The sequence below is a fragment of the Microcebus murinus genome, chromosome 12 (assembly GCF_040939455.1).
Source record: "Microcebus murinus isolate Inina chromosome 12, M.murinus_Inina_mat1.0, whole genome shotgun sequence".
Lineage (NCBI taxonomy): Eukaryota > Metazoa > Chordata > Mammalia > Primates > Cheirogaleidae > Microcebus > Microcebus murinus.
The window spans coordinates 10,010,557-10,025,786 of record NC_134115.1 but is presented as its reverse complement, the minus strand read 5'-3'; the positions used below and the strand labels follow the sequence as shown (position 1 = coordinate 10,025,786).

Sequence of the window (15,230 nt, the reverse complement as noted above, 5' to 3'; positions counted from 1 at the left end):
TCCTGCTCTCTCCTGTCTACCTTGAAGTCCACCATCACTAGTCAAAGAAATATAGAGTCACTATACCTCTTTTTGTTATGCCTTTGTTAACTGACAACTACCTCTTAGAACTTATAAGTTAGCCCCTGAAACACTTTGTACCTGTTTGTTCACCGAGATAGATTAGAAGCCCTTTGAGAGGACTTTTGACCTCAACCCACTACCTGCATCCCCTAGCAACTGCATTCCCTGTTGTGCAAATATGTTACCCTGACGACTGGTAATTGATGTCTGTGATTTTAAAAACCTGTATGAATCTAACCATATTGTTGGTGTTTATGGAGATATATCAATCTCCTAAGTAACTCTGCTGTGTTATATCTGATCTTTTTATATATATAAAACTGTAACCTATACCTTAGTCTCTGTGTATTCTTTTATTCTCTCTATTGCCTAATAATTTCCTTATCCTCTGTGGCGACCCCTACCTTAGGGACTTGGCTCTGCGGGGAGAAGCGGCTGATCTCACAGGCCTGCCTCAACTACTCCCCTGCAAATTTGCCTAAAAGTGGCATCAAAATGCCAGAGATTTCATACTCTGGGAATCAGATGGCCAAAGATAGTTAAATCTGGAAGGAATAATTTATTGAAAGGAAAATATGAGCTTTAAGGAAAGTCCTGTAAGGACCATTCAGCATATTTTTAAAGTTTTGATTATAAAAGGACATTTAAGTAAGAGCAATTCAACTGATTTCTACAATTTTTTTTTTTTTTTGAAACAGGGTCTTGCTCTGTCAGCCAGGCTAAAGAGCAGTGGTGCAATCACAGCTCACTGTAACCTCAGACTCCTGGGCGAAAGCGATCCACCCACCTCAGCTGACATTACAGGCATGAGCCACTGCACCCAGCCTCTACTATCTTAATTCACCTTATTTCTCCATATTCCCTTTTCCATCTTAAATGTGTACTAGTTAAAGAATCAAACACAGAAATGTCAGAGAGTAAAGAAATATGTCCCAATAGTGAGGACCTGGAGTGTGCAGATGTTATCTTTGGAAAAAGACAATGTTACCAATCAATAGAAAAATAAAATGAGTACGAGAGAGTGCATGGGGGATTACAGGCATAAAACTGATCGAAATCCTCAGGATCAAAGTGCTTAGGCTGCCTTCTCCAGATGCACAGGTGTGGGGCGGAACAGGCCAGGCAGTCAAGTCCTTGTGCCTGCTCTGCCTCACCTGCCACCACACCTCTGCTGAACAGAGAACGCATCCAAGGCCTCTCAGAAAAAAACAAGAGAGAGGCCGACAGAAGTCCACAAAGTTCATGTGGAAGGCATTGTCAAGAAAAATGCCTTTGTGTAAAAAGGGAAAAATAAGGCCAGGTGTGGTGGCTCATGCCCGTAGTTCTAGTATTCGGGGAGGCTGAAGTGGGAGGATCACATGAAGCCAAGAGTTCAAGACCAGCCTGGGGAGCACAGCAAGGCTCTGTCTCTTAAAAAAAATCAGCCTGATGTGGTGGCACATGCCACTTGGGAGCCTGAGGTGGCAGGATCTTTTGAGCCCAGGAGTTTAAGGCTGCAGTGAGCTATGATCACCCCACTGCACTCCAGCCCGAGTGACAGAGCAAGACCCTGTCTCAAGAAACCAACCAACCAACCAACAAACAAAAAACTCCAAAACAACAACAACAAAACAACAAAAAAGGAAGAATTTGTGTGTTTGCTTCTCAATACATAGAGTATCTCTGGAAGGACACAGAAACTGATGCCACCGGTTGCCACAAGAGCAGGAAAGTTTTTTGCCTGAACAGGGAATTCCTACGAAAGAAAAGACAGCTGACAGTTGCCACAGTTGCACCACTTCCTCTCGACAAGAAGGGAATTTACCGTTTCTTCCCATCACACAGGTTGAAGGGGGAAAGGGGGCGCAAGGCAAACGGCTTCCCGGCAGGGGCGCGTGGCAAGTGGGGCGCATGTGAGAGCCACCGCAGCAAGGTTCAAGGGAAGACGGTGGGGAGAGAGATTCTCATCACTGCCTTGAACCACCCTGACTTTAAAATAAAGACTAGGACAGGAAAGATAATACATGACAGGGGAATGGGGTAATCAATAGCACTATGAAGACCACTGGTCGAACACTAGCCAAAAGCAGTGGCCTCTCCCCCCTACCCAGGAGGAGGCACATACAGACGTGGGGAGATACTAGGCGTGTGGCTACACTGCAGCTTATTTGACCAGAATTGTACTAATGTCATGCAGGTTACTGCTAGACATTTTGGCTATTGGAAACATCCTTGTACATTATTTGTACACTTATGCAAATTACGGTGGGTCTAGGGTGGGATGGGGTGATCCCAGCACACAGCCCTGGTGAGAATGACACCTAGACTTCCTTTAATTACCCCCCAGATTCTCAATTCCTCTCCTCTTTCAAAAGGTAACCTACTTTAAAGATGACTCATTTTACAGTGTTCTGCGTCTCAGAGACGCTTCCACTGCCACTGCCCAACACCTCCCCTCTCTGGAACTCTTGCCTGAGAGGCCTCAACACCCAGCAGACATTCCGCCCTGGGTCATGCACCGGATCACCACCTCCCAGCCTCGACACACCGAGCCAGGACCTCTAGGGAGGAAGTACTACGAAGGAAATGTGCTTTAAAAAACAAAGAGACCTCCACAAATAATTCTAATGCACAGCTAAGGTTGAAAACTACTGATTCAAGCAGGCTAAAGCAACGGTGCTCTATATAACCCAGGGTGGCTGCAGCAAAAGTAATTACACTACAGACCACAGGAAAAGCATGAACTGCTTCTCTCTGCCTTCAAATTATAAGGTTCCCTGATTTGTCCCATAACTATCCTTCCTTCCCTGGAATGTCAAAAAGGCCATTAATGCTACAGAGCTCTAAGCACTAACTGGCTCCCAAACTAACGCCAGCTTCAAAGAGAGAGCAGCTTTCCTCTTCCTGGGCGGGCGTCTCGTGCTCTAGGGGCGCTGGGCACAAGCGCTAACCCTACACCATCCGATTTGAAAGCAGAAACAAAAAAGGCTTCTAAAATATTAAGAGAAATCACGGAAATAACTTCCAGAAATGGAACTGAATTCTTCTAGTTTTCTCTATTATCTGGCTACAACCCTACAATGAAAACCACTTTCCTAAAAGCCCTTTAAGCAGAAGCTGAGAACGTGATGTAAATTTCAAGGGACAAGCCTCATGCCTGATGCATGGGCCGCATAAAGAGTTCACCAGAATGCCTGACGCCACAACATACACGAAGCTGCTGACTTCATGCTTGGAAAAGCTTTTCCCAAAACCATCAGAACAAGACTCCCCATCACAATAAGACTCTCACCCCTCTTCATTTTTCCTTATTTATGCCGACCTCTTTCACCTGGCAGGATAATGCTGCAGAGAAAATTCCACAATTGGGAGCTTCTGTGGGTAACTTGCGCTCCCTGGTTTAGTTTAACCTGGTCATGGAATGCTAGATTATCCACTACCTGAAGAGAGAAGAATCTGTGCAGTTGATGACACTTCTTCCTGTACCTCGACAAATACATCAGGTGTTGCAGAGCAGACTACCTGGTTAACAAGGGTAGACTCCACATCTGGCTATTTGATTTTAGTTGGTTTGGTTCATGGAGACTCTACCTAAGGAGCATACTCCAAACTCTTGGTATTTTCCTCCTGACATCATAATAGTCTTAAAAGGGGCCCTTTTCTGGCTAGAACAATAAAACGTCAAAGAAATACAAGATAATGTGAACACCCTAACCTGTTAGTGCCATGCTGAGACTGGAAACCCGAAATGATCGTAACGGAGAGCAGTGCTGACGTCTGGGTGTCAGTTACACTCCCCCAGGGGAGAGCTTGATCAAAATGGGAGAATTATTAAATAAAAATTACAGGAGGCCACTGTTTTAGACTAAGCTACTGCATAAGGCCCCAAAAGACCAGACTAATAAGCAAAATAGAGTCACTAATGCTAAGGTTTCACATCTTCAATTCTAAACTAACTTATCTGATCTTCCAAGAAGTCAAGAGAGATAACAGCCAATTTCCCAAACAGGCCAGTTTTATGGGCACGATAATATCAATCTACAAATATGCAGTCAACTCAGGTTTACTTATGTACATTTAGTAAAAGTATATGACCCAATGCACAAGCCTCAACATTGTTAAACTGACACTATTTTAACATGTGTGTTCAAACGCTGCCTGAATTAGCCAGTCCACCTTTTTGGTAGTGGCAGTAAAAACAGATTACATATTGCTCATGGCAGAACGTTCCTTAAAGTGAATGTTAGCTTCTGTGGCTTCAGGGCTTTCAATCACTAGCTGAGAAGTGTTCCCAAGGCAAGTGTGATACAATTGTGAATGGTCTGAGAAGAAAACAGGCTGTGAGAACAACTATTCCAAGTGGGGCTGCCAAAGTTGCCTATGCTCCTGACCTTGTTGCCAGCCTTCCATGGAAAAAGAAACCCGTGAAAAAGTATTTGCAACAAATGTACACGGAATGCTTCTAATTTACATTATGAGAGAAGAATATGAACTTACACAGTTTTAAACAATGCTCTATAAACTGAAACTATTATACTTATCAGGTTATTTAACTTGGATGGATCTGGCTTTCGCATAAGTCTTCTGGGGATGATGGTTCGTACTTCAACTCTACCACAAACAAATCTTAACGTTGTAGTTATTAGATTATTATAAGCCAAATTATAAGCCAAACAATGCTGATGAAAATATGCAAAATCACACTATCAGGCTAACCAGACAATCTACCATGAACTAAATTACTAAATTGATGACGATGACACAAACAGCAATTTGTCGTCATCATCATTATAAAAGAATAGCAGCAATTAAAAACCACAAGCAAAAATAATGGAAAAAAGCAAGCAAGCAAGCAAGAAGTAAGGGAAAATTGCAGCCAACCTGACACATTACTAGGATAAAATTTTTCCTGGAAAATGGCTAGAATTCCAATTATATTCAGGTACATATGGATAGTGGAAGATTTGTAACATTATAGAATACTGAATTAGAGTCCTCGTAAGCTTCTTTATAAATTAATTTTAGTTCTGAATACCAAATCTGAGTAACTACTAACTTATTTATTAGTACCAAGTCCTTAGATAAATGAAGAAATGAAGGTTTGAGGAAATGGACTGGAATTTTTAGATCTTTGTTCTTCAGAACAAAGGACTGGAATTTTTAGATCTATTCTGGGACCACCTGGAGAAGGCTTAAGGCCTAGTATGGGCTTCAGGTCACAAAGAAGCACTTGTTTAAACACATTTTCAGAGAAAGTCTATTCCCTTCCCACCTCCCACATATATAACAGGGACAAGGCTTCAGAACTATCAGGATAGAAATAACCATTAGGAATATATTAATAATGTACATAGAGAATTACTCTTATCAAAATATCTTACAACTGTACAGTGCTTTGCAGTTTACAAAGCTCTTTTATAGGCATTATTTTATAAATACATCCATCATGAGAAGATAAAATTATTATCTCCATTCTAAAGATAAGAAACCCAAGATCCAGAAAAGTTCAGTGCCTTGCTCAAGGTCAAGTTAGACACTCAGCTAAGTGGCTTAAATTAAGGGACTTAATTTATATATAATTAATTATATTAATATACATTATATGTAATTAACATAATTCAGGACATCCTGTTACTAGTTCATGGTCTCCAAGCTACTATTGGCTAAATCTAGAAATCAAATGAAGCATACAAAAAGGCTTTGCAAAACTAAAAAATACTAGAAGGATTTTATTATGAAGATCATTAATTATTTACAGATGCAGCAGTGAATTACCTAGGCCCGGGCCTTCCCTAAGCAATGCAATCTCTACTGGGGTCTAGGCATTAGGACTTTCAAAATCTGCCCAGGGCAGAAATCTTCTGATCTAAGGTAAATCATACAAATAGCAAGAGAGCTTTAGAAACATGCTTTTTCACTCTTATTCAGTTCTACTTTTATATTGTCCTTTTATACTAATTAGTCATCGCATCTTAATTGGACATGTCGTGTCAAGAGATTAAGAAGCCAAAGTGCTGACTTTAAAGATTTCAGTCTTAACTATAATGAAGGCACACAAATCTGCACAATACTGACAATGTGAAAATATTTTTGTACCATATCATTTTGTAAAACTCTATTTTGTCAAAATTTAGAATATTCAATTAAAAACTATAGCTTTGTACATCTATAATAAATCAATTAAAAATACATAGAAAGTACAGCCTTTAGTTTGTGCTATTAAGAACATTTAAAAATCATAATCTTCAACTGAAGATGACCCAACTATTTTTATCAAATACTACATTTAAGTTGAATTCATTTGAGGAATAGGAAGCTTTAGAGCACTAAACATAATAAATAAAAGTAATATTATGATTGAAGTACTTAAGGGAAAAATTAGATGGCAATTAGCACTGAAAATCATTTTTAAAATACTGAATACTGTCCCAGTCTTACCATTTTGAGACTTTCTGGAGTACATTTGGTCTTATCAAGTACTTTAATGGCCACCTAGAAAACAATAATAAATATTTAAGAATTTTAAGAATTTAGTAACCATGGACTAACATATGGCATTGTTAAAAAGCAAGCAAGCATACAAACTTGAAAATGTGAAACTTAGTTGGTTATAACTAATTGAAACTTTATAAAGATGTACAACTGAAAATTTTAGCTTCATAAAAAAAGTGGTTTCATAACATTTTATATTTATAGACAAAGGTGGAATTATCTCCTTCAAAGTAAAAAAAAAGAAAACAGAAAGAGATATATAATGAAAAGATTTTAAAAAGATATGTAATTTAGCAAATCTTTTCTTCACTATGTACTGACATTTTAATTTTAGCTGACTCTATGATCCTAGGGCAGGAACTATCGCTCTTATAGGTTTACATAGCCCAGAATGCTCCCAGAGTGTATCTCACAGTGAGAGCTTAATAAATACATAAATAGGTTGGTGTTGAATCTGAAAACTTTAAAATCATTTTATTAAAAAAACAAACAAGGCCGGGCGCGGTGGCTCACGCCTGTAATCCTAGCACTCTGGGAGGCCGAGGCGGGCGGATTGCTCGAGGTCAGGAGTTCAAAACCAGCCTGAGCGAGACCCCGTCTCTACCATAAAAATAGAAAGAAATTAATTGGCCAACTAATATATATAATATAAAAATCAGCCGGGCATGGTGGCTCGTGCTTGTAGTCCCAGCTACGCGGGAGGCTGAGGCAGCAGGATCGCTTGAGCCCAGGAATTTGAGGTTGCTGTGAGCTAGGCTGACACCACGGCACTCACTCTAGCCTAGGCAAGAAAGCGAGACTCTGTCTCAAAAAAAAAAAAAAAACAACAAACAAACAGAAAAGCCCTTTAGGCAGTTAGGCAAGGAGAGGGACCAATCTGGGGCTCACCGAGGGGAATAAGTACAGAGGCAACAAAGGGCCACCTGGCAGCCCTGTTCCGACACGGGTGGGATACCAGCCCTGTTCCGACACGGGTGGGATACCAGCAGACAACACCAGCCGCCAGGAGCCGAGGAGAAAGAACCGCAGCTTCTGTTTATGTGCATCTTTTATCTTAAGAAACAAGAACCAGTTTTACTGACATTTACCAAGTAGACCTGTTCCCACATCCCCACCTGGTCGGCTTGTCATGGTTGGACAGAAACACTTCCTATGGAGGGTGGGAATCCAGAATGAAGGGAGGGTGGAGTGACGAGAGAGGGAACATGAGCGAGAGGGGCGTCGCCAGGACCAGGAAACACAAGTCACACCAGCTCTGGGCCTGAAGTTCGCGCCGCCAATGAGCAGAGAGGCGGGCGGCGGCGCCTGCGTGCGTGTGCACGGCGCGTGCGCGGTGACGCGCTGAGGGAGCGTCCGCAGCCCAAACGGAAAGGGCCTTGGACGTCCTCTGTGCGTGGTTTGCACGCTTTTTGGTCCTTTCTATGCTCCTAAAGATTACTGAGGACCCCAAATGTGGGTTATATGAATGGATATTTACCATATTACAAATGAAAACTCGGAAATTATAAAGTATTTGATAATTCATTTCAAAATAACAATAAACCTATCACATGTTAACATAAGTAATTTATTTGTATGAAATTTTCATCTGTGCTTCTGCATTCAGTCTGCTGTGATGATCACACATCATGTAGCCCCTGGAAAACTATACACTTGCAAAAGAGAGAATGAAAAAAGCTAACGTTTCAATAGTATTGCAAAAATGGTTTGACTTTGCAGGCCCCTTGAAAGGGCCTCAGAAAACCTCCAGGTGTCCCCCTGCCTTATTTGAGAAAGGCCACACTATGCATATTAACACTGTGCTTTTAAAAACTGCTTAACCGGGTTCGAAGTCTCCACGTGTCCTAGTCATTTATTCCCTATGAACTACAGACAGGAAGCGCTGCGGCTCCCGCCCGGAGTGGAAGGGCCACCACCCCAACCCCAGGGGGGCAAATCAGAACTGGGGAAGGAGTGAAGAGTAAATGAATGTGTGTTTCAATGGAAGTAAAGGAGCGGAAGACAATAGTGGCTGCTGAAACAGGCAAACACTGATTACCTTTGCACATCTCAACACCATAATCAGAGATGGAAACAGGGCAGTGAAGAAATGGGGCTTCTGGTGTTTTCACAGAACAATGTGGTCTTAAAAATTGCATAAATCAAAGGCAAATGAATTAATTACTTTCAAACTTTACTTTCATTGCTAATTTTATGTGGTACTTTTGGATCCCCCAATTCCAAAGACACCTGTTAGATACTCTGTTCTTTTCTGGCCTCCATCATATTTTCCTCCTCCTCCTCCTCCTCCTCCTCAGAAAATAACACAGCATTTTTTTTAATTGTGGAACAAACTAAAACTTTCTCATCAAGACATGAAACACAAATGTAATCAAGAAAAAAGATGAAAAAAATTTACTACATAAAACTTAAAATTTCTTTTAAAAAAGATATAATAAACAGTAACAATAATCTAGGGAAAATGTTCCTAACCTATACAACAGACAGATGACTGAAACATAAAGAGTTTAAATCACTAAGATAAAAAAAAAAGTACATATACAACAAATACAACCAAGATACTTATTTTAAAAAGAAAATATAAATGGCAAAAATATATGAAAATATCATAAATATAAGTAGGTATCAGGGAAAAGTAGCTTTTGTTCTTTCTCACATCAGTTTTTGCCCATCAGTGATTTGGTTGGAATGTTTGTCTGCTCCCAAACTCAGGTTGAAATTTAATTGCCATGGAAACAGTATTAAGGGGTGGGACCTTCAAGAGGTGATTAAGCCAAGAGGGCTCTGCCCTCTTTTCTCCCATTCTCTCTCCTCCTCTTCCTGTTCCACCTCCTCTTCCCCTCCCTGTCTCCAGGCTTCCTCCCTTTGTCCTTCCAGCATGTCAGGACGCAGCAAGAAGGCCCTCGTCAGAGGCCTCCCAGCCTCCTTGACTGTGAGAAATAAATTTCTTTTCTGTATCAAGTATGGGGTCTCTGGTTTTGGTTACAGCAGCAAAAACAGACTAAAACAATCAGACAAAAATTACCTACAAATGTGGCAATGGTGTGGGAAAACGGACATTCTCATTCATTTTGGTAGGATAATAAAGTAGGTGCATCCCTTTTTTTCAAAACTGATTTAGCAGTATCTATGACAATGTCAAATGTTCACCCGCTTTGACCAAGGACTTCCATTTCTAGGAACTTACCCTACACAAACATTCTTAACAGCAGCACACAAAGTTATACAAAGGAATGTTCACTGCAGATCTGTTTCTAACAACACAAAAATGAGAAACCACCCCAGTGCCCACTGACAGCTAATAAACCAAGGCACCACCATGCGCTGGAAGACCACGCTGCCAGTAAACTGAGTTACGGTGGATCTCGGAGTGCTCAGACCCAGATACGGTCAACTTACATTACCAAGTTTAAAACCAAACTTACCATTATGCTCCATTAGAGTCCCTTTTTTGTTAAAATAAACAAAAAGTTAATGTCTATACAAAAAACTCTGAGAATATATACCAAATTGCTGAAAGTGATTTCTTTGAAGAAAAAAATTTGAAGGAAATTTTACTTTATGCATAATAGATTTCTGTAATATTTATATATGATTTGGGGTCATACCCACAATAGAAAAAAAAACAGGAGTAAAATGGTTTTGCTCACAGCTTTTTAGAAAACTGCGAAAACTTTTAAATTAAGCCACTCTCTGCTAGTCATATTCAAGCGCTTCTGGAGAGAGAAGCCACTAGAATTAAACACAGCCAGTCAGACTCCAGCCACTGTAAGGAAAAGGGGGGTCTGTCCCTGCCCCTCTGCTCTGCTGGCTGCCGCTGCGCCCGCAGAAGGAAACTGGCCAGTGACCACCTGGGACTGCTGGGAAGTAAACTCGGAGGTTTGGTTTCTCATCTCAAGAAAGTTTTGACTGAAGAAACACAGGGACAGCTCTATCCACCCTGTTGTTTAGATTCCAAAAGCAGTCCAAGCGACTCAACCACAAGGAGTCCTAACTAAAAATCCAATGGTATTTTGTCACTAAAATAGAGGTGAATTGTGAAGAGGCAAAGTTCTGGTTCCAGTCTTTACCTAAGATTCCACTTAGCGTCGACCCACGCTTCCCACCTTCCCCAAGTCCCGGCTCGAGGCTGTGCTGCTACACACGGCTGCTCGCTGGCAGAAGGCCGGCCGGGGCTCCTGCTCCAGCAGCCCCAAGCCAGGGGGCCGTGGGCATCCACGCCATGGCACTTCCGTCACAGCGTCTCGGCACATCCACCAGGAGGGTCTGGCACAGGGAGAGCATTTCTTTTAAAAGCTTCCTTCAAAAGTATTATCACATTCATTCAACAAATATTTATTAAGTGCCTAAGAGGTGCTGAGCACCACGTGCAGTACTTCCGCCCAGCCCTGCAGGCTAGGGGCAGCCCAGCAGACTAGACGGGGAGAGAGACAACTCAGTGATTCCAGCACAGTGTAACTGGTTCAGACCAGGGCAGCGTCAGGATTTTGCCCCGTCCCGTGCCTGAGGAGAGAGGTCTGTCAAGGACTACTCCCCAGAGTGACCCCCTTGGAAGGGTGAGGAGCATTTCAGGCAGAGGGAAGGGCAGGTGCAAAGACCTAAATGCAGGAAACTATGTCAAAGCAGCAAAGCAGACTTCACACCACACAGGAAGAATGTGAGCAGGAGTTAATTTCATGGTTTTAATGGGTGTATGTTGATAAATAAGGAGTAAGTTTGAGCAAAAAGCCCGTATGACAGAGGCTAGGAAAGTGCATGCCGCCTTCTTGCACTCTGCCATCAAACACAGCTATGAGAAAAGTATTTAGAGAGAGAAGAAAACTCTTGAGGAAAAATCTGTAAGTATACACAATACAATGCACCTGCAAGTACCGTGAGCACATACACATAAGTGCATACTTGAAGTTCAAGGCAATTTTTGCTGTGGTGGCAGACATGTACTACTGAAAAAGAATAAAACACTACCCATTCTTAAAGTTGAAGACTACTCAAACACTCATGCACATTTAAAGTAATGGGAAAACAAAAGCACTCCCAGACAATATGTGTTCTATGTTCTTTTAAAAAAGTTTCATTAGCTTAGAAATAAGCCCCAATATACACATTCTTCCTCTCTCTCTCACATGCAATTAAACAGGGCAAGTGTTGTAACAGAGATAAGCATAATTCGCATTTACCTCTCTTGCTGTCAGCAAGTGCCTGGCCATCCGCACGGCCCCGTAAGCCCCCTCACCCAGGCTTTGCAGGAACCTGTAGTTGCCGATGACGTTGCAGACAGGCTCTTCGCTTCCATAGCAACCGCTGGTGTGAGAGGAGAATGTCGGGTCGTCCCCGTCTCCGGGAGACGCGTCCTGCAACACAGCACACGCAAAGACACGGGATCAAAGACCACATCGAGCTCGCCAAGTTTTAAGCGCCTATAGTTGAAAAACAACACTGCTTTAATGTTAATCCTAAATTATCTAGCACTTGAAAGGAATTTAACCACATGACACGAATTTGCGAGGAATGTCGAGAGACGAATATCAAGTGTTGAAGTTCAAGAGGGTGTTCAGAAAGCGGCTAGCCGCGTTGGGTGTGTGGCGTCAGACACAACAGGGGCGAAAGGACTGCCCCCAGGCCGCCGCGCCCAGCTCTTCCACCTGCAGCAAGCGCACCGCACGGCGGACCCGCACGGGGCTGGAAAGCAGCAGAGCAGCTGTCACCGTTCCCAGACCAGGAGGCGGCCGCAGACCTTGAGAGAGATCCTAAAATATCTGGATTCCCAAAGTCTTTCCACATTATGCTGCTAACAGTTCAAAACAATGTGCTCAAAGAAGCAGCCGGACTGTGTGGCCCTTGAGATACCTGTTGAATGGACGAATAAAGCACTCGATAAGCGCAGTGAAGGCCAAGCAAAGCACACACGCCGAGGCCCTCTGCACGCTGCGGGGAGGGGTGTGCCCCCGCGGACACGCGCGCATTCCACACGCACACACGCGCTCCCGCCCCCGCCCCGCGTGCTGCAAGCGTGGACGTCCCACCCCAGCCCTGCGGCGGCTGCTCCCGCTGGAGGGAGGGAGGGAGGCTTCTCCACGTGCACACGCCCTGCTGTCGCTGCCTGCACACTCTTCTCCTTGCCAGCTGTCCGTCCAGAACCATGCCCTCCCCTCGCTCACTTTCTATACCTACAGGTCAAAACAAGCCTCATGCAGCTGGCGAACTTAACAAACCACTTTGCAATGCTGTTCATGTTCAACGATGAAAGCATCGTTGTTGTCGATGTGTTTTGAGACAGGTTCTCACTCCGCGGCCCAGGCTGGAGTGCAGCGGCTTCCCCACAGCCCACTGCAGCCTCCTACTCCCCGCCTCAAGGGATCCTCCCTCTCGGCCTCCCACAGTGCTCAGATGACAGGAGTGAGCCGCCACGCCCGGCCTCGGCTCCCATTTTTAACTTCTAAGCCTGGACTCTTCCCATCACACGTCCCTGTAAGAAAGCAGCCTACTCTTATAAAAACGACAAGAAGATAATCTCACTGGCATGAACTATAGATGGGAGAAGCTGAGGACACAGGGAAGGAAATGATAAATCAGTAGTCAAAGTTCATATAAGGTGAAGAATAAATTAAAAAAAGAAATGATAAATAGAAGACCATACGAGACCACTAATGCTAATGACGACTAACATTTACGTATTACTTAGTATGTGTCAGGGATTATTCTAAATACTTTACCCATTTGTCTCATTTAATCACTCAGTAATTCAACCAGTATTTACTGGCCACCTGCAATAAATCAATTGCATGTTCTAGGTATTTGCAATACTATCAGGAACACAACATATATTCCTGTTCTCATAGAGCTTTTAGTATTGCATGGAAAACTGACAAAACTCAATAAACATTAAGAAATACGTAGACCGGGTAGTGGCTCACGCCTGTAATCCTAGCACTCAGGGAGGCCAAGGTGAGTGGATCCTTTGAGCTCAGGAGTTCGAGACCAGCCGGAGCAAGAGTGAGACCCTGTCTCTACGAAAATTAGATAGAAATTAATTGGAGAGCTAAAAATATAGAGAAAAAATTAGATGGGTATGGTGGCGCATGCCTGTAGTCCCAGCTACTCGGGAGGCTGAGGCAGATTGATTGCTCGACCCCAGGAGTTTGAGGTTGCTGTGAGCAAGGCTGATGCCATGGCACTCTAGCCTGGGCAACAAAGTGAAATTCTTTTTTAAAAAACCAAAAGAACAAAAAACGTGGCCAAAAGTGTCTGACACACCTCCCATTAGGAAGGTGGGCCCCTTCCCTTGAATCTGGGTAGGCTTCTGACTGCCCTAGCCAGGACAGAATGGAAGAAGTAACATGACGTGATTTCTGAGGCCATTAATAGGCCATGAAAGGCAGGACTAGCTTTTGCCTTGTTTGAGGAGACCCTGAATCACCACGGAAGAAGTGCAACCACACGAGGCCTCCTGCGCAGCCGCTCTGACCACGCTGAGCCAGTCTTCCAACCAGACCTGCCGAGGGGCCAGACACGCCAGCAAAGGAATGGTCTGTGATGTAGGTCCTCCAGCCCAGCTGCTCCAATCCCCGTCCTTTCCATCCCTCCTGTGGTGAACTGAGGTCCCAGACATAGGGGATAAGACAGCCCTGTTTGAATTCTGGACGCACAAACTGCAAGCACAGCAACACGGTTGTGGTTTTACACTCAGTTGTGCAGTGGTTTGTTCCACAGCAATAATAAGTAGAGCTATGTAATAAGCAGGAAATAAATGTTAAGAACCTGAACTAAGTTACCAGATATGGGGGAAAATGCTGGAATACTTTATATGAAGAAGGTTGTTTATAACTGAGTATCTCAGATGTGTTTATATCAATCTTCTCTTTATGACTTTAGAAAATGTAAAGGCTCCTTAATCGACTCCTTTAATAAAGCTAATACCTGCCTGAAGCTGGCAGTGGCAGGCTTAGACTGATAAGGACTAGCAAAAGGACAGGCAGGGGTTAGGCAAGGGAGGATGGGCAGGAGCTAGGAAAGGGAGGAAAGAGGTACAAACAAAAATGTGAAAAGATGCTGTCAAAACAGCCACAAATGCCTTCAATAACAACAGCCACTGCCACAGTAGGAATATCCCTCTGGACACTGAACTATAAGCCAAGAGGTCTGCTCCTCTCCACGATTCCTATTCTAGAATCTGCTGTGTAGTCAACGCAGTCATAAAGCTACTGACTTCATAACCAATGCTGTGTAGTCAACGGCGTCATAAAGCTACTGACTTCATAACCAATGCTGTGTAGTCAACGCAGTCATAAAGCTACTGGCTTCATAATGGGGTTAAGGTGGGTTAAGGGGTTAAGGTGAACCTCGTTCAGATTTCACATTAAATCCTACCAATACACATTTTCCTGTAAATTATCCATGACACAAAACCCACAATACTTAGGCCCCATCCAAAAGCAGCTGCCTAACTGTTAACAAGAAATACAGACAAAACAAACCCCTGCTGTTGGAGCTTCACCTTTGAACCCCAAGATCCCACAGAAACAATGCCTGAATAGTCTCCATAAGAGGACATAGGACTAGCCATAACTGAGCTGCTCAGGGGCCTGGAGGACAGAGTTAAAGAACTCTAATTGAAAAAAAGTTGGATTCCAACAACAACACCAACAACAACAAAAAGTGCTTTCTTCCACCCTCCCCATTGCTGTGTGCAGTCAGGT

The 15,230-nt window shown here is 43.2% G+C and overlaps 1 protein-coding gene across 1 annotated transcript in view; it reads right to left on the bottom strand.

The window, feature by feature from the left end:
- Nucleotides 1-7,810, bottom strand: part of LOC105881324 (MAP/microtubule affinity-regulating kinase 3-like) — a 41,298-nt gene extending 33,488 nt beyond the window's left edge. Inside the window, exons 1-2 of the mRNA XM_076008520.1 lie at nt 7,617-7,810; nt 6,481-6,534 (exon numbers count right to left, since the gene is read on the bottom strand). Coding sequence (XP_075864635.1) covers nt 6,481-6,534; nt 7,617-7,643 — 81 coding nt within the window. The 5' untranslated portion in view covers nt 7,644-7,810. The remainder of the gene's footprint in view (nt 1-6,480; nt 6,535-7,616) is intronic.
- Between the last annotated feature and the right edge of the window lie 7,420 nt (nt 7,811-15,230).